Source organism: Endocarpon pusillum (assembly GCF_000464535.1).
Source record: "Endocarpon pusillum Z07020 unplaced genomic scaffold C720987, whole genome shotgun sequence".
In the NCBI taxonomy this organism is placed as follows: domain Eukaryota; kingdom Fungi; phylum Ascomycota; class Eurotiomycetes; order Verrucariales; family Verrucariaceae; genus Endocarpon; species Endocarpon pusillum.
The window spans coordinates 78,563-97,662 of NW_006913582.1; the positions used below are offsets into that span (position 1 = coordinate 78,563).

The 19,100-nt window shown below is 48.3% G+C and overlaps 4 protein-coding genes across 4 annotated transcripts; 3 read left to right on the top strand and 1 right to left on the bottom strand.

Moving 5' to 3' along the window:
• Positions 1–1,412: 1,412 nt before the first annotated feature.
• EPUS_01215 (uncharacterized protein) lies at positions 1,413–2,443 on the bottom strand (the record flags this gene model as incomplete). Its single annotated transcript, XM_007788508.1, has 4 exons — positions 1,413–1,631; positions 1,692–1,823; positions 1,873–2,157; positions 2,219–2,443. 4 exons carry the CDS (start codon positions 2,441–2,443, stop codon positions 1,413–1,415), a joined length of 861 nt encoding a protein of 286 aa, XP_007786698.1.
• A 1,122-nt stretch (positions 2,444–3,565) lies between these two features.
• On the top strand, positions 3,566–8,452 carry EPUS_01216 (uncharacterized protein; the record flags this gene model as incomplete). Its single annotated transcript, XM_007788509.1, has 3 exons — positions 3,566–4,013; positions 4,096–4,782; positions 4,845–8,452. 3 exons carry the CDS (start codon positions 3,566–3,568, stop codon positions 8,450–8,452), a joined length of 4,743 nt encoding a protein of 1,580 aa, XP_007786699.1.
• A 1,741-nt stretch (positions 8,453–10,193) lies between these two features.
• Positions 10,194–11,945, top strand: EPUS_01217 (uncharacterized protein; the record flags this gene model as incomplete). The annotated part of the gene is made up of 2 exons (XM_007788510.1): positions 10,194–11,073; positions 11,143–11,945. 2 exons carry the CDS (start codon positions 10,194–10,196, stop codon positions 11,943–11,945), a joined length of 1,683 nt encoding a protein of 560 aa, XP_007786700.1.
• Positions 11,946–12,277: 332 nt separating this feature from the next.
• Positions 12,278–14,266, top strand: EPUS_01218 (uncharacterized protein; the record flags this gene model as incomplete). Its single annotated transcript, XM_007788511.1, has 1 exon — positions 12,278–14,266. One exon carries the CDS (start codon positions 12,278–12,280, stop codon positions 14,264–14,266), a length of 1,989 nt encoding a protein of 662 aa, XP_007786701.1.
• Between the last annotated feature and the right edge of the window lie 4,834 nt (positions 14,267–19,100).

Here is a 19,100-nt window from a genome sequence, read left to right on the forward strand (position 1 = left end):
TTATACCGAGAGATAAAAGAACAATAAGACGGTTTTTCTTGCTTTTTCTTTACCTGTTGTCCTTGTATAGTTGCAATTTCGGATTGGCTAGAGGCAGTATCTAAATGGGATTGTTCTTTGGTACTATCTTGATGAAGCAGCTATATATGTCTGTTGTTGCAGAGTCTATGACTCGAGTGTGTACATAGATCAATGGTCTGTGAAGCACACTATAATAAAGAGAAGTCATCAGCTTAGATTCCAGGACAAACACTGGGGTCCATTGAGAGGGAGGAGGCGGGAAAGTTACTCAACCGTCTTGTGTGTCTTGGGCACTATTAGCAGTTCTGTGGGAAGGCGAGGCCCCAGGACAAAGTTGCGTCTGTCACAGACCATTATGTGATAGTACCCTAGGATCGAACGAGTACAATCAATGGTACGTACCAATCCTATGCCTCATCTTACACAAGGTATGGGTACCACGTTGCAGGACTCTGTCATTTCAGGGAAGTTGTGCTGAGTAGGAATCTACTACTACCTGAGAAGCTCTGAAAGGAATGAGCGGTCTGCAGTGCCAAGCCCCCCCAGCGTAAATAATAAGTAGCGGCCGAATCTGCAAATGGTCTTGACGGTACGCAGTAAACACACAACAAACGGACCCAGCCATTACACAAAATATGCACGTTGCTTCCACTCTATCAAGAAGATGAGCAAATACCCATCTCATTTATGCTGTACGGTATAGCAGAATTAGCTTCAAAATCATGCTCAAACGCCCTCAACCAACTCGTAGATTAGACAACCAGGATATCACAGCCAAATCGACTGACGGTAGGTCGCTGCGATTTGATGCCCGTCCTCCCGGATAGAACAGACTTCTTGGGTTACATTTGGTTCTCCGTCCCCTCTGCTTTCACTTCCTAAACGACCTGTAGGACCACTCCCAAACCCCAACACGCAGTGACACAGACATGACTGCGGATCTAGAAGATCAACGCCAACGATGTGATGTCAACTAGGGTGCCAATTCGACTCATACAAGCACTGTTCGGACCATCGGCTTTAACAAGGTTCAGAGTCCTTGGGTGTGCTTCGAGGATCATCCTCTTGCTATGATCTCGGTCAGCAGACGCAGTCCTTCGCACCTCAGCATTGTATGAGACCTGTTCTGACCTCTAACGAGACTCCTAGCATACCGCTTTCGTTCAAGACACGAGATTCGTCGCATCCCGGCTCATGGCGAAGAATGGAAGCCGGTTCTTTACATATTTTAGCGGCATCTCTCTGAGCCCTCGTGCAGGAAAACACAGTGTGCGTATAAACATTCATGAGGCCTTGGTGCTTGAGCGACAGTTAGTTCTGATCTTCGATTAGCCATGGAAGCGGACCTGGTCGTTTCTAGGTCTGTCGATGCTCGACAACACCGTCAACAATCATCGCAGCCGCTGTTGTTGTCCAGAACGTTCAGACATCTCATACCCGACACCTCTAGCAGTGTACCAACACTGCCATACTAACCACAACATGATTGTGACTACCGTGAGAGGGGCGGAGAACGCCCAGTAGATCCAGAAATGGCTCGAAACCACCCAAGAATCTTGACCCGACGGGCTTTCTGGGGTGAAATTGAAGAATTGGGTGCTAAAGATGGCCTACGCTGTGGTCAGCGAATAAACTTTCACTAAAATCAACTACCGTTGTCGCCAACTGACTGAAACAAACGTTGCTGGTAGGAAGGTTAGCGTGAGCACGGCTACCGTCTTCATCGCTGCACTGTCCCTGCGCGCTGCTTTGCCGATGCGGACTGTTGCCTGACTATCTTTTTGGGTCACCATATTGAAAGCCTGTTCATTGTGAGTGCATGATCCACCTATCATCACCATCTCCACCCACCAATGTGATCTCGTTCTGCAACCTTGATAGGTTCGAATCCGACCGAGCCTTGAGGCTTTTCAATGTCTGCAATTGAAATTGGAATAATTGACGAGTCTGCTGAAATCTAGATAGTTCAAGTGGTGTCGACGTTGCTTTGTCGCTGAGTGGCCACTTATGGTGACGGATCATCTCCGAGACGGTTTCGACCGCGATACCGAGGGTCTCCGAGGAGTGAATCGCGTGTCTGGCAAGGTCGTGAAGAGCAGGAAAGTCCGGCTCAAGCTGTTTATTTCGGTCCCTGTTCTACGTGGAACTCAGATATGGTCCTAAAGCTTCTTCAGATCTCAGTGATCGTAGCACTTACTCTCTCAACATCGCGAACAACGTCACGTATGGTCCAAACTGATATATCATACAGATTGATGACTTCACTGGTCAGAAAAGCATGAAGGGTATAGCGGTTGTAATCATGCCCTTTCCCCGAGGAAAGCCTCAGAGATTCCCGAAGACGATGGCGGAAGCTATCTGGCACGTCAAAACAGAGCACAGTGGTCCTATTTGGCGCAGTGCATTGCGTGAAGAAACCCATTTCGTGCCAAACATATACCGAATTGGCAAAGCTGACGTTCTTTTTTAGTTGCTTGACCAAGAACCGAAACCAGGTCTCTGCAGCCTTGTCAGCGGATATCTACGCAACTGAAGTGGAGGTCAAATGCAGCAGTACGTTGACAATCGACAATAGTGCCACCTTCACAGATGGTCTGACCGCCAAAGCTGCCGTTTGATCGCTGGTAAGATTCATCCCAAAACCATAATGGTATCTGAAAACGGGCGGAAATTTCTCGGCGATGACGCTCCGACTTCAAGTAAGTGCTTGAAAACGTAAAGCTAGATACCCGGTCAGATTCGTAGTCTCTAACGAGACGGCGACGTACATAAAGCAATTACCCGGAAAGCCTGTTCTTGTTAGGGTTCCATGTAGATGAGATGGGTAAAATGTAGCCTACTTGAACATAGTAAATCCTCCACATTGGGTAGAGTGATGTCTTGCCACTTGAGTCTAACTGCTTTCTCATCGATCCTGCTCATTTGCGAGTCGTCCCTCTGTCTTGTCTGTTGAAGAACATGAATTACCGGCATTGTTGGGCTGGACATGCTCTGTTACACGGACGTGGACAAGGATAATCATCAAGAAGAAGGGTAGAAAAAGGCCAGATGGATGAAGGATGAAGGATGTCTATAAGAGGCTCCAATCTAACCTGTTTACCATGCGAGAGAGAGCGGATCCTGCCTTGTTCTACTGAAGCTGTTACCAAGAACAGCAATTGGACCAGTAGAAGCTAGCCGGAGTTGCCCGCCCGAACCGGTGCCCATCCGAAGCTAGATTAGTGTCTCATAATAAGGCTGTACGTACTACGTAGTAAGCCTCGTCGTCTTGGTTTCACAGACCTGCGAGGCCGAGGCCGCGAGGCTACGAGCAGGAAACAAAGCCATACTTCAAGCTCGGTGAGATTGAAGATTTGGGGCGGCCATCGTGGGGTATCTTTCCTCCCTTCACGTCAAAGTGTTAACGGACTCTTGAGCTAGTAAGCTCTGTGCTACAGCTGAATTGCGGTACTTCGCAAAGCTGGGACTCTGACCATTACGATTATCCTTGCCTTGATTACCATTCCGAAGCATTAGAAACCCTCGCAACCATTTTACTCGAGCCATGAGCGCGGCAAGCAAACGTCCTCGTCGACCTCGGAGTCGGAATGATTTCGAGATCGCTGTAATCTGTGCCATACGCATCGAGTGCGACGCTGTCGAGGCTTTGTTCGACGAATTTTGGGAGGATTATGATTCGTACGGAAAGGCTCTGGGCGATCCCAATGCCTACTCAACGGGTAGGATCGGTAGCCACAACGTCGTGTTAGCCTTTATGCCGGGCATGGGCAAGGGAACTTCTGCCAGCGTTGCGGCTAGTTTCCGCTCCAGTTTCCCCAACATCAAGCTGGGTTTGGTGGTGGGGATTTGTGGAGCAGTGCCGACTGGATGGGACGACGAAACAGAAATTCTGCTTGGAGATGTCATTATCAGCACTGGACTGGTCCAGTACGACTTTGGGCGCCTGTACCCAAACAAGGTCATAAGGAAAGATACGTTACAAGATAATCTGGGTCGGCCAAACCATGAGTTACGAGCATTCTTGGCTCAGATGGCAGGATTGCGCACGAACACGATTGATGAATCACACTTCAGCTTATCTGAGAGAGATATGTTCCAAAGAAAGCTTTGAGAAATCAAAGTACCCTGGACCAGAAGAAGACAAACTCTATCCATCGACTTACCGTCACAAACATCATGACCCGACCACTTGCCCTACTTGCCTCCAGTGTCTCAGCAAGGATGATGAGGTCTGCGATGTTGCGCTTGAGTCAGCTTGTGTTGATTTGAAGGGTGATGAGAAGCAACTACTTCATCGCGACCGGCTGCAAAAGGCCAGAAAGTCTGCTATGCAGTCTGCTGAGGACGGTGCTGTAATTGAGCCACCCACGGGTGTACAGACCCTACTGATCCATTTCGGTCTCATTGCATCTGGAAATCTGGTGATAAAGTCGGGCTACCATCGGGACGATATTGCTGCCAGAGAGAAGGTGATCGCCTTTGAGATGGAAGGTGCTGGAGTTTGGGACAATTTCCCAACGATAGTTATTAAAGGGGTTTGCGATTATGCTGACAGCCATAAAAACAAGAAATGGCAGAGATATGCTGCCGCCACCGCAGCGGCCTGCATGAAGGCGATTTTGAAGGGATGGAGGACTTCAGACAAGCCAGCTGATAGAGACACATATCGTCAAGGCGACACCCTGCTCCCGGTCACTATGCTGCATGAGCAGCTCCCAGCGGGCAATAGTCTGAACACGGGGAGTAGAGAGATCAGCTTCGGTACGCTCAACACTATCCACCACCAGGAGTCTGCGCCCTTTGCTGACAACAAGCGATGAAAGGATCCCAGGCTGCGGCACAAATCAAACATGTTGGCCATTATTCACACTCATCGCTACGACCAGTGGCAAACTATATACAACGGCCCGCACTCCACAAGAAGATCCAGGAACAGTTGCACGATAGACTTGAACATCGCCCCCCAACAGCTAAAGTGCTGGTTGTTCGTGGGCTTGGGGGTGCCGGGAAGTCGCAACTAGTGCTACATTACGTCCAAGAGTGTCGCCCGGATTACAGAGCTGTCTTCTGGATCGAGTCAGGTCGGAAACAGACCATCGAACGTGACTATCTGCAGCTATACCGCCAGCTATTTCGTGGTGGTGCTGGGACGGGTCAAGATATGGTCAAGCTTGAAGACGCAGTGCTTGCTGTCAAGAACTATTTCCGCAGTCAGACAGGCCGATATCTCGTTGTGTTAGACAGTGCCGACTCAATTGATAACGAACAAGACGAGTCGTATGTTGATCTCACTTTCTTCATTCCTGATGCGCCTAACGTCGATGTTATCATTACGACCCGAAGTGCAAGAGCCGAAGATATGAGTCCGCTGGAGGTGGTCCACGTGGCGGAAATGAAGCATGAGGAGGCGAGAAAGCTGTTCATAGCGTCCGCGAAGCTCAAAAACGTGACGGAGGAGGTCGAAGCCCAGGTAGATTTGATAACGAACGAGCTAGGATGTCTGGCACGTGCTATCACACTAGCGGGCTCACACGTGGCCGCCACACCTCGCCTATCATCCGACTTACGGCGGTATCTTCCTGAGTATCAAACGAAACGAAAGAGGCTGCTAGGTCGTAAACCGATACAATATATCCATCACTACCGCGACAGCGTGCTTAGCACTTGGGAAACGTCGTTCGAAGCCGTCGCGGCTGTATCCACAGTAGCATCCCAACTGCTTACCTTTATGGCATTTCTGAATTTTGATGATATATTTCTTGGACTGTTCGGCCTGAATAACGATGATTTCGAACAACCAGCGGAGTTGGGTAGTAGTGATAGCCAGAGTGGCGACGCATTCGATAATCTGATACATAGATTGAGCAAGGTTGACAACGAAACCGGCGCCGCTCCGGACGAGCTAGCAGAGGAATTCAGCAGCGTTGAAAGCCTGCGCAATGACGAACCTGACGAGTCCGCAGACGACCTCAGCACAATGGGTAGCCAGACCGACGATGATCTCGACAAGCTAGGCCATGAGCTAAACACATCTAACAGCCCGGACAGGGATTATCCTGCTAACTCAGTGCAGGACAGCAGCACAGGTGATGGCCAGAGCAGTGATAATCTGAACCAGGCAATACAGCGCCTAAGTATAGACGACACCCAATGGCAGAGCCTAATCTCCCTAAATGATCCATTGGATCTAGACACCATAGAATCCGCATTTGAAGTTCTACGAACACACTCCTTCATCCAATGGGAAGACGACCGAAACAGCTATTCGATGCACAAATTGGTGCATGCCTGGGCTCATGACCGACTGGACGTACAGGAACAATATCGCCTGAGCCTGGGCGCGCTGCATCTTCTGGCGGAGGTAGTCTCCACGGTTGCGATGGGTCCCACCTCGAAAATGCGTCTAAGGTCACACTTGCTCGCAACTTTCAACACATTTCGATCTTTATACATTACGTTAGATCCGCCAGACGTTGAAGGGCTGAAATTGCTTCAAGGCATTACAAGATTTCTAGACCAGGCAGGCTGGTGGTCTGACGTGGTAGATATTCAACGATTCTGTTCTTACCACTTCAAGCACATTCTTGGGAAATGGCATTGCAACACGATAACCAACACGGTTGAACTCGGAGTCGCGCTAGGGAAGCAAGGACGTTTTGAGGAGTCCGAGAAGATACTACGAAAGACATTACAGACCTGTAGAATTGCTTGGGGAAAGCAGCATCCTGGTACAATGGCAACTATGAACAATCTGGCAATCGTGCTACTCGATCAGGGAAAACTTGAGGAAGCTAGAAAGATGTATCATAGGACATTAAGAACCAGAAAGATGATATTAGGAAAGCAGCATCCTGATACATTGATTAGTATGGAAGAGGTGGCCACAACATTAATGGTGCAGGGCAAGTTGAAGGAGGCTGAGGAAATGTTCAGAGAGATTCTAGCATGGAGAGGAAAAGTACTAGGGATGTGGCATTATAATACACTACAAGGTGTGGAAAATCTAGCAGCAACGTTAGGAAGGCAGGGTAGACATAAAGAGGCCGAGGAAATATTTCGGATGATTTTAGAACGGAGGGAGCAGATTTTAGGAAAGTGGCATCCTGATACCTTACACGCTGCGGCCCATCTAGCATTTTCACAAGGAAAACAGAACCGAGATGAAGAGGCTGAGGAGCTATTTCAGCAGACAATCCTTCGAAGGGAGATGGTTCTTGGAAAGGAACATCCTGATACACTGATAAATACAGGTAGTCTAGCAGCAACTATAGCAGACCAAGGTAGATATAAAGAGGCTGAGGAGCTACAACGACAAACAGCCCTTTCGATGGAGATGGTTCTCGGCAAAGAGCATTCTGATACACTGAGAACCACAAGCAGTCTAGCAGCAACTATAGCAAACCAAGGAAGATATGAAGAGGCTGAGGGGATGTTTCGGCAAACAGCCCTTTCGATGGAGATGGTTCTCGGCAAAGAGCATTCTGATACACTGAGAACCACAAGCAGTCTAGCAGCAACTATAGCAAACCAAGGAAGATATGAAGAGGCTGAGGGGATGTTTCGGCAAACAGCCCTTTCGATGGAGATGGTTCTCGGCAAAGAGCATTCTGATACACTGAGAACCACAAGCAGTCTAGCAGCAACTATAGCAAACCAAGGAAGATATGAAGAGGCTGAGGGGATGTTTCGGCAAACAGCCCTTTCGATGGAGATGGTTCTCGGAAGGGAGCATTCTGACACTCAATGGTGTGTGAGACTCCTGATAAGGTGCCTCAAAGACCAGGGCAAGAATGAGGAGGCCGCGAAGTACGAGGGTGAGAAGGCTGTGGAGTACGAGGATGAGGATTTTGAGGAGAAGGAGAAGGAGGAGGATGAGAATGAGGAGGATGAGAATGAGGAGGATGAGAATGAGGAGGATGAGAATGAGGAGGATGAGAATGAGGAGGATGAGAATGAGGAGGATGAGAATGAGGAGGATGAGAATGAGGAGGATGAGAATGAGGAGGATGAGAATGAGGAGGATGAGAATGAGGAGGATGAGAATGAGGAGGATGAGAATGAGGAGGATGAGAATGAGGAGGATGAGAATGAGGAGGATGAGAATGAGGAGGATGAGAATGAGGAGGATGAGAATGAGGAGGATGAGAATGAGGAGGATGAGAATGAGGAGGATGAGAATGAGGAGGATGAGAATGAGGAGGATGAGAATGAGGAGGATGAGAATGAGGAGGATGAGAATGAGGAGGATGAGAATGAGGAGGATGAGAATGAGGAGGATGAGAATGAGGAGGATGAGAATGAGGAGGATGAGAATGAGGAGGATGAGAATGAGGAGGATGAGAATGAGGAGGATGAGAATGAGGAGGATGAGAATGAGGAGGATGAGGATCAGGATAAGGAGGATGACCCTGGGCGTGGAGAGAAGACTTGATTTGGTCGAGTCCAATTAGTGGATTGACTAAAAGGAAACCTCCAAGTCATCCCAGGCGGATATACGTGAATCGAAGACCAAAATCCGATTGTATGCGAAGAGTCCACTCGACTTTCCTCGGCCTCGCAAGCTGCGAACTTGTCGTCTGCCAACGCCCATTGAGCTGTGGCTAACACTTTCAAGTATTTGAGATCTGCTCAAACGAAGGCCACTACGTTGACCAACCTCAAGGCCAAGGCCCAGATCCTGCCACTTGCGCAGCGAGTCACATATGCCGTCGGCGACGCTGCGCACCCCCAAGACAAGGTACTAAATCGGCCGAGACAGAATCTTCGGGACTTTTGAACAGAAATCGCTTCGAAAACAAATTGTTAGAGCATGATCTGGTCTTTGTTCTACACACCAAGTGCCACACCTGCTAAGATACTGGGTTCGCTGTTCGCAGGGTCTGTCCTGGGATAGAACTCGTTGTTCACTCGATTTACTCGGAGTTCTGCACGAAAGGCCCATACCGCACAGCAGTCATGGCAATCTCTATCAGCCAGTGACTGATTCGACAACGACCCGAGTACCGATCTTGGCTAGTACCCCAATGGATCATGGGAAGTCGGGGGATTGGATATTGCTGAGCAAGGTTCGAGAGGGAGGGCAAGAGAGAACACGGCCAAAAGGGGACGGTGAATTCCCTATATAGGACATAGATCTTGATCTGGCGTCTGCCACTGACCACGAACATTGCTCGGAACTTTTTTTGTCTGTGAGCAGGGCTGTCAAATTGAGCCAGAAGCAGAGGAGTTTGGGGTTTAGAATGACGTGGATAGCAACTGAACGTCACTAAGACAGAGCAGAAAAGCACGTTCTTCTATGTACTAAGGAGTTGAGGGCGTAGATATGTACAAATTGGCTGTACGGTACGGCAGAATTTGCTCCAAAGTTGCACTCGACATCGTTCATCAAACGCAGCCAAATAGCAGTGATTAAATGTGGAAGAAATTGGCCAAAAGGCGCTTTCACAACTTGACAGTATAACATCGAGCCGTTAATCATGACGAACCATCAAGCCGAACATGTCAGCAAAAGGTTGTCAGTAGAGATTCGAATAGAAAGCTGAAAAGGGGTAAGCAAATGGGTCAAGCGGCGAGGCAGTGCATTACTACATAGTTGTTGAGCGAACAGCCTATGTAATAGTCACCGGGCAGACACTCCTGGTTCACATCGAAACCCTGGTTGAACATGCAAGGCTACAAAAGCCTCTAGGACATGGCGTAAATACTACCATGTATGTTTTGCACACAATGGATCCAGAGAGAAACATCTTCCGAGTTGAACTTCAAATAGTACTAATTATGATTATTGTTGCCAAGATTTCTCACGTGCAGCGGTCACCCTGACCCGTGATTGGCGAGGGCTGTCGAAGCCTGGCATGGTCGATGACTTGTAATGGCCAGTTTGAGATGTGTCGCAAAATCCACGGCATGGCATCAGCTGTCCAAACATTAAACATCGGGTTTACGATCTAAGCCAAACGTATCTCAAACACAAAACACTAGTATACTACCTAGTCCTCTGCAAAACAACCCAGCACTCTTTATAAAAGGAACCCTGGAGCCGACACAAGGTAGGGTTGAAATGTGTCACCTTTCTTTCAAGTCAATACTTTCTCTTTTGGTATAACTAGGCATCAATTACGAGATCCAATCGTGTCCGTTTTTCTCCTCTACGCTAATTACCACTGGTCGTGATGTCAGACCCGGGTCGCCTGGACACAGGAAAAGAAGCCAGGAGCTCTGCTTCGGCAGCCTCAGGTCAACCAAGAACCCATCCGCAGAGAAATTTGACTGCGCGGAGGCCTGAACCACCTTCTGCAAGCCCCGGTACACCTCCGTTTGCACGTCAAGCAGCCGCACCGTCAGAGGCCTCTCAGGTGTCTGGTCTGACTAACATAGCAAGCCAGCAGAGTAGGCGCATAGCGGGGACAGCGGGTTTGGTGAAGCAGCAACATAGTATCTCAACTAACCCAGCTAGCTCCCAGAGCTGCCATACAACAGGGACACCGCGCTCAGGATCCCGTCGATATAATGACTCAACTGGTGTAATCCAACCGCAAAATGTCGCTCATGCTACAAGTGAGGTGACACCGACATTACGAGGAGGGGAGCACCATCAAAGGCCAGGTCTGTTAGCAGTAAGCGAGAGTCGAGGGCTTCGTTCCAACGAAGTAGGCAGGCAGAGCCCAGCATCTAGAAGAAGGCGGCAAGATTGGACGAAGTCTGCCGCTGGCCTGCCTTCGGTAGCCAAGACAGGAGAGCAATTCCGGCCGGATCCAAGACAAACCACTCGGAAAGTGCCAGGCGCCAACCAATCCGATAGAGCGCGGGCACACAACAGCAAGATCGGTATTGGTATTGAGACAGAATTTTTGCTTGCAGCCCGTCAACTCAAGCATAAGGCGAATACTATCGAGGAGTTTGGGAAGATCGCTGCAATCAATCACAATGACTGCGTAGCCAGTCAGCATCCCAGAATGGGTAAGAATGTCCTATCGTATCCTCCGGAAAGGGCTGTCTTCGACCAATGGGTTTTGTCAGAAGATCCAACTATCTCAAGGGGATACGAACCATGTAAGCTATTTCCTCGCCAAGGATTCGTAACAGAGTGCTTGTATCGTCACAGCTGACCAGAACCTGCAGGGGGAGTGGAGATGGTTTCGCCGATTTTTGTGGCCTATTGCGGTTCACCATGGCGAACACATGTCGAATCTACCTGGAACTACCTTCAGCAGTATTATAAGATAACAGAAGACGACAGCTGCGCCACTCATATCCACGTCTCGGTCGAGGGCGGTTATTCTTTCGAAGAGATAAAGCGCGTCGCTCGTTCCGCCATACATTTCGAAGCAGCCCTTGACGCACTAGTGCCTTCGGTACGTAGAGGAGGAAACTGTGAATGGGCTAAAAGCAGTTGGCTTGATTCCGAACATCTTGCCCTCAAGGATAGATCTCGAGAACGGTCCATGATATTTCTTGACACTGTCAACGATTTCTTCAGTTTCTTGAGCGTGATGAATCCGGACGGAGAAAGAGGCTACACTTGGAACTTTCATAGTATCGAGAAATTCTACACGATAGAATTTCGCAAGCCTCCAGCTAGCATTACGGCCAACCAGGTCCTCAGCTGGGCTGAACTCGCAATGTCCTTTGTTCAGGCATCGATTAGGTATGGATCGCTGGAGAAATTGCGGAGAATTCCATCAACCACTGGAGGTTTGTGTTGGTTTTTAGAGCAGTGCAATGTTCCTGGATTGAACGAGCATCATCGATTGCACGGATTTTGGGAAGGCAGGGATGCGCGTGCATTCGAACAGCCTACGCCTATGAGACTCTATCTGCTTCCAGAAGAGGAGAAGGTGCTTGACAAGAGGAGAAAGCTGGACCAAGGTCAGACATTAATGAACGCGATGAAAAGAGCGCCATACTGGCAAAAAGACGAATAGATAGTTGTTGGTGTTGTGCTGTGTAGTGTAGTATAGGTGCCGTTTTTTCTTCTTCTGAGCAATAAGTTTTCTCCATACAATGTCAAATTGAGTATGTCAGTCCGTTGGCGAGAATACTGAGCATTACATGAGCCTCTTTCAAGACTACCCAGGTTTGCAGGCAATTGATGAAGAATGCCACTGGTCGGGGACAGGCGACATTGTTACATCTAGTTATTGGAGTAGACTGCAAGTACCAGATAGAATCGAACGGATGTACGGGACCGTGCGCCAAGCAAGTTCTGACAATCAACCTCAATTGGTGGTTTCCTGGCGCAGCTGGAAGAGGCATTATGCCTCCAGCATTTTCCTCCGGCAGCTCATCACAACTTTGCAGAATTATCCCTACTCACCTCTATTGCCCAGCTTGTTCAACATGGCGATCGCGACTGGCACGATCAGGGATCGCTCTGCATCGCGCGAAGAATCGATTCGCGTCCACCCTCGCTTCTGCCACTGCAGTCAATGCTACAAAATCAATACCTCCTAAAAATAGAGACCTCCATCAAGCTTTGAATGAGCTGAGAAAGAAGGCACCTGGACAAGTCAGCCTCAGCAGGCTTCAATTGGCGATACAAGGACTCGAAAGCGAACATCCGACGGCTCGAATCGCTCTGCTTGGAGCAAACGTGCCGGTGACAGCTCGTCGCCTGATTCGCCTCTTTTTGGCAGATGCATCAAAACCACAGCATGACTGGGAAGCACGAATCTTGGGAGAGGATTCATTGCAAAATCAGGATCTGATCGTGAGATTCGGCACTCCCCAGAACGAAGGTTTACAGCCTGCTAGTTCTATACTACCAGTACTTTTCGTCCCCGCTCCGGTACTTCAGCATCAAGGTATTGAGATATTGATATCGTCTGTCAAAGTTCGAGACGCAAGCACCGGACTGAACGGAGATACCCTTTCTGATGTACTGCTTTCGCCTATTATCGGCACCCCCAACTCCGCTGCTGGACGGCAATCCCTGATCAGCCAACCAGTTCACCGGGCAGCAATTGTGGCTAATGGTCTCGATGAGCTAGTAAGCGTCGCTGAGTTGTTGGCGAAGACAAAATTTCAGTCTGGATCTGAAAGAAGGCTGGTCGATATTGTCCTGAATCTGGAAGGAAATGTCCAGAGTTTAACCTCGGGAACTATCACAGTGGATGCAGCGAAAGCTGAGGAGGGCTTACAAGTTGTCCGGACAGACTTAGCCAAAGCGTCAGAATTTGAAAAGGTATGGACAGAAAGTGGTATGCCAGCTTTATCAAGGTGGCTTGCTAGCTCGTCTGCGGAGAGTAGTGTAGGTCTATCGCCACTCCTACGCGACCTGATAGCGTCTCTGTTGGAAGCAATTAACGCCAACATTGCGATTCAAGCCCAAGAAGCCAGAATCGTAGCTCGATCAAAGGCAATGACGACTGAAACACGGTTGTCACTTGAGAATGCGATCAATACATTTTCGCAACTGGGTCACGCGGAGCTACAAAGTGGACTGGCAGCAGCATGGTCGTCCCGTAATTGGCGCAAGTTGGCTTTCTGGAAATTATTTTGGAGAGTGGACGATGTGCCATTGATTGTCACGGACCTGGTCACAACTGCCTGGCTGCCACGTACAGAACGGGCAGTATACGAGCTCACCGGCCGATTGAAGCAGGCAGGCGTCTCAATGCCATCGGATTCGTCAACCATGTTCTCACCACCACAACCTCGTGCCATTCCAATGCAAGCAGATGTCAAAGAAAAGGCGTCTAGCCCTGTCAACGAGTCACTCATTCTAGCCTCAACCGCTTCAACCGAATCTGTTTCAACTCCCTTGCTTCCTCCTTCTAGGACTGTAATCAAGACAGGCTCAGTTCCGTACAGAGCACAGTCTCTAGCGTCAACTATCTCCACTTCCCGACAGGCCTTCATATTCACGGCTATCACCTCCCTTAGTTCCTCCGCCCAGCAAATCGTTCTGAAAGCCCTGACCATCACAGGTGTTTCCGCATCCCTAAGCGCTCTCTCCTTCCTCTCGGTTACCAATGGCAGCATCTATGAAAGCGCCACCGTTCTCGCATTGGGCACAGCCTACGCCTTGCGCCGGATGCAAAGAGAATGGGAGGTTCAATGTAAGGACCTCGAGCATGGATTGATGGAAAAGGGCAGATCGGTTCTGAAGCAAACTGAGGAGCATATGAGGCGGCTTGTGAATGATGCATCGCAAGTTGTCGAGGACGAGGCAGAGGTTCGTGCGAGGAGAGAGGCAATTGAGGCGGTGGAGAAAGCGAAACTGGCGCTCGCGAAGCACACATAACGAACGCATAAGCCTGTACCTGTAATGTAGCCCGCTGTAAGATATTCTGTGATACCCCTATGCATATCTAATCAATTCAAATGGATCTTTCGTCCTGGTTATCCAATCTCCACACTCCCTTCCGGCACCCCCTTTCTACTCCTCAACCTCCTCCCAAAAAATCGCATCAAAGGCAACACCTCCTCCCCACTAGCCGGCATCCCATCCTCCCTCCACTTCCACTGCACATACTCCACATTCCCAAACGTGGCCTTCGTCCACTCCACCCCACCATTCCTAGCAATCAAACCCTTCGCCCCACCAAGAAGCAACACCGGCGACCTGATCTTCGGCCCATTAAGTCGCATGCATGAACTCGGAAGCGGGGGCCCAAATCGTCATCACACAACCTAACTCCATCTCCTCCCTGGGCAGTCTAGCCGTAGCGAGCCCAATCATCCTGCCGTGTCCGCACCCCAAAATCAGGATCTCGCGGGGTTGGAATCCGCATTTCGCGATCAGCACTTTCTTGATCGCGTCCTCGGTGAGGAGAGTAGCGGTGTTGGAGTCGAAGTGTATGTTGTCGCCCTAGTGGTAGTGGCCGGATGGTATGAGGAGTCAGATGGGCAACGGTGCTTGAAGGGTTATACGAAGGGTTCCGGGGAGGTTTGCCAGAGCGGAAGAGGAGAAATTGGAGCTGGTGTCGCCAAGGCGGTGGAAGGGAATCAGGACTCGATGTTGGATATGGTTATGCCAAACGGTATGATGGCCTATTGGCCAGTTTTGCTGCGTTTATCCCTGTTGTTTGTAGCTTTTCTGCTTCTGCGAACATCGTCCCCCATTGTAGCAGTCACTTATCGAGCGCATGGTACTCCCGTGCGAGTTCTAAGCGTCGAGCTCTATCGGGTAGGGGCCAGCCGCCTCTTGAGCGCTTTGAGGATATCGAATGGAGTACTGAGACAATAAAAATACGGCCTCAAGTTACGGGCTACGCTGGCCTGTATGAGATCGGATATTTCGATCAACGCCTTCTGCTGCATCTCATACGTATACATCCGCACCTGGTACTCTGATATCAAGACCTTATAATGGTCCTTTTCACTCGATGTGAGGTCTGCATAGGAGGTGATGTTAGCGATGACTGGGCTGTATTTCGGTTCAGTAGGAGCAGTGAGCTGGCCTGACGCGTAGCAGCGTTGACATCAACTAGGGAGAGAATGCCCCTGACATGGGCAGAGCTCCGAACAATATTGTATCAGGCCTCCCAATCCCTAGGGCTCTCCAGTAGCACAGGCATCTGCTGAATATGCGTCCTTCGTGCCGTTGAGCGCGTATATACTGTAGATCTTCGAATTCTGAAGCGAATACGCGGCAATTTGGGGTCCAATGGGAGTCAAGAGCAGGGACAGGAGCTCTAGGTTCGGCAAACTAGGTCTGTTTCAGAGGGTTTCAACGCTATCCCCTCCGTACCCGAACAGGGGTGTAGAATGTGCCAATTAGCGCTGTCGATCACTGCGGGGAGGCTCAAAATGTCAATAAACACCCTATTTGAGCTATTTGAGGCCGTTCTATCTAGCAATTGACTCCAATTGAGTGGTGATATTGTGCCCAGCACTCTCCTTCGATACAGAGCCAAATCTGGCATTTTGAGCACTCATAATGAGTGTGTGAGCCTCCTAAAATAGCTGTAGAAATGCCATTATTGGTTGAGCGTGTAGTATCTGTTCCAAATGCGCGTTTTGATGCCCTTTTGCGTGTACAGCCTGGCAGATGAAGCTTTCCCCATTAGCACCGTCCGCCGGACTTCTTTTGTATGGGTTTATGGTGTCTTTGAAGTACTATAGTTAGTAGAGATTGTAAACCTTCCTTTTCCTTGGTTTTATCATTCGAATGTAGTAATTAAATACAGAGGGCCTCCATAAACTCTCTATAAGTGCTATATATATGTTTCGCAGTTGCTATGTACGTAGTAAAGCTCTATAGCCATAGCAAATACGCGTTAACGCGGGCAACATTAATAAGGAAGTAGATTAAGGGCATTTGCGTACAATAACTTTGCTTGCGATAGCAAGTAAATGCTGCGTGTAACTGATCCGCTTGATCTACGCCCTTTATATAGTGGTTATAATCATCAATAGCTCTTAGTATGAAGAGATCCTTAAAGGGTAAGCCCTTGAATACAAGGTCAAGAATACGTCGATTTTCAGAGGAGATTTTAGGGCATCTGCACGTTCGTTGAATTCGATCTTCTGTACAGTAGAGGCTATAAGCAATCGTAAGAGCATAAACAGCCTTATTATCTTGCCAAATAAAGGCTAGAGTATTGTTATTAATGACTTATGCTATTATAGAATCCCAGAGAGAAGCTCACTATTATTGTTAAGATAATGCTAAAGTTATACAGGCACGCCTACAGCCTTTTTTCGTGTAATTCTTATACAGTAAATACCCATCGCCAGGAGGCACTAAGCTACTAATATGTTCAAAAATAGATTATCTAGATAGATACAGAATTTCAGCTTTGGCAGTTATGTAGCAAGGCGTAAAACGAGTGCGTACGTAGGCGCAAGGAGAGCGCTCTTTTTAGTATCTGAATCTGCGTCTGCGCCCTGTTGCTGTGGCCACCGTGTTTGTTGACCTTTTGTGAATGTTTCAATGCCATCAACTCTTGAATGAAATAGCCAGCTCTAGATATATCCATGGTCGCCAATACACTATAGCTTGTAACCGTCAGTGATTGGCTTATTCTTAAGCTTAACCGTATAATTCAAACGCCCCTTAAAAGCCACTATTGCTTCGTCAATTATAATATAAGAGGAGGGTATGTAAGTAGCTTGTAACCGTCAGTAATTAGCTTATTCTTGAGCTTAACTGTATGATTCGAACGCCTCTCAAAAGCCACTATTGCTTCATTAATTATAATATAAGAGGAGGGTATATAAGCATTTCGGCAGGCTATTCGAATAAGGTCTGCAACACGTTGAATTCAATAGAACTAAGGCGCATTTAGCTATGCAGGAGCAGAATTCATACTAAAATAACGATGGATTTGCTAAAATCAATTTCGACCTATAAATTGACCTAGTTTGTGCATCTTCTAATAATTACTGCGTACGGCTAATTAATATAAGCCAAAATGAAGATGTATGCCTAGATATACACGTATTTCGGCGGGTGTAGTAGGTATCTAACGCCCTTCAGGATAAATATAGATTTTGGCGTACAAATTGGTTTCTTCAGAGAGGATTTCCACCATAATTGGGCTAAAGAAGAGCTTAAAAAAGCCTAATTCTGATAGATTAGAGTATGAGGATTTCCACCACAATTAGGCTAAAGAAGAGCTCAAAAAAGCCTAATTCCGATAGATTAGAGTATTGAGGAGCTCCTGTTCGATTTGGAACGTAATTAGCCTCAAATTGAGGCAGTTCTGTTGGTATGAATGTAGGCAGTTCATCTGTACACATTCTGGCGCTGGAGCGATCACTGCCAAGGTCTGATCGACATCATTTCGATCAATTGCAGACGGGTTAATTCTGCTTCGTTTTGACCGTTTAGTAACTTGTTCGAATCGCGGAGGTGAGCTCGATCTATATCTCAGAGGGATCTGGGTATTTCGCTGTGGTCGTAGCATATTTCGTGGTTGAAATCTCAAGAGCAAAGTCAGCTGCGGAGCGTTGTGTAGATCGAATGCGGCTTAAAAACCTTAATTTGAAAATTTTACGCTAATTGGCACATTGGGTACGGAGGGGATAGATGAGTCAGTCCGGCTCACAACCGACGAATTGCCTCCTGGAGTGTGTAGAAAGCAAGCTGTATTATATGTTAAGGAGCTGTGCGCGTAGATATACCTACAAAATAGGCTGTACGGTACAGTGAAACTTGCTCCAGGCCAATAACAGGGATGAACGTAATTGTCACGTGCGTTCCGTTAGCTCCGCTTGGTGTTACCTGCATTAGCTCTTGCTGCTGCTCGGTAGATTCTTCTTTTGCCATCCATGCTAGAATCAATTGTCAACCTGCTGTGCAGAGTGCGTAGAGAAGCAAGTTGATTGATAGCTACGGGGGTAGAGAGCGTAGATCTATGTACAATTGGCTGTACCGTAGAGCGAAATTAGAAGCGAAATTGCGTCGGAAATTGACCAATTAGAAGCAGCAGAAACGCAGGGATTACGCACATTAAAAGCGGCCAATTAGCCCTCTCAGAAGGTCAACATCAATCAATTCATTCAGAACCACTGCCGTGATAAAACTGGCTAGCAGGCGCTTATACGGTTCGACAGGTTAGGTGGGTTGGGGGGAGGTAGGACAAGTGGATTATGAGATTGAGAGAGCAAGGGAAGTCTGAGGGGATGGGAGATGGGTCAGCATTACTCCTGTAACTGATGGAGCGTCAAAGAGAGTAGAGTGTTCTTGAAATTCGAAACAATGTAACTCCGTACTCTGTATTCTGCCAGAAAACCACCATTACTAAGCTTCCCAGTTCACCCTTGCTGACTCAGATTTCAAATGACGTTTCATCGCAATCATATTTGACAAATTGTCAACAATACCCTTCCATAGTTTCACCTATAGCGCTCGTCCATCCATCTCAAACTCCCGGAAACGCACTCCACCCACTCTGCGCAGTCCCAAACCAAACCCGCAGCAATCCTTCTCCGTGTCTTAGACCCTCTGGTATCCTGCATCGAATCTTGACCGCGCCTTGGCACCCAGTCGGGTTGGCGGGTTTTGCGGCCTGACTCAGCAATTAGTCACCTGGCTCAAGTTCGGCTCACAGGGCGCACCGCCACTGCTTACTTGCTCACCTTCTGTCCTAGTGCTGCTTAGGGGACTTAAGTCTCGCTTTACCTTTGAG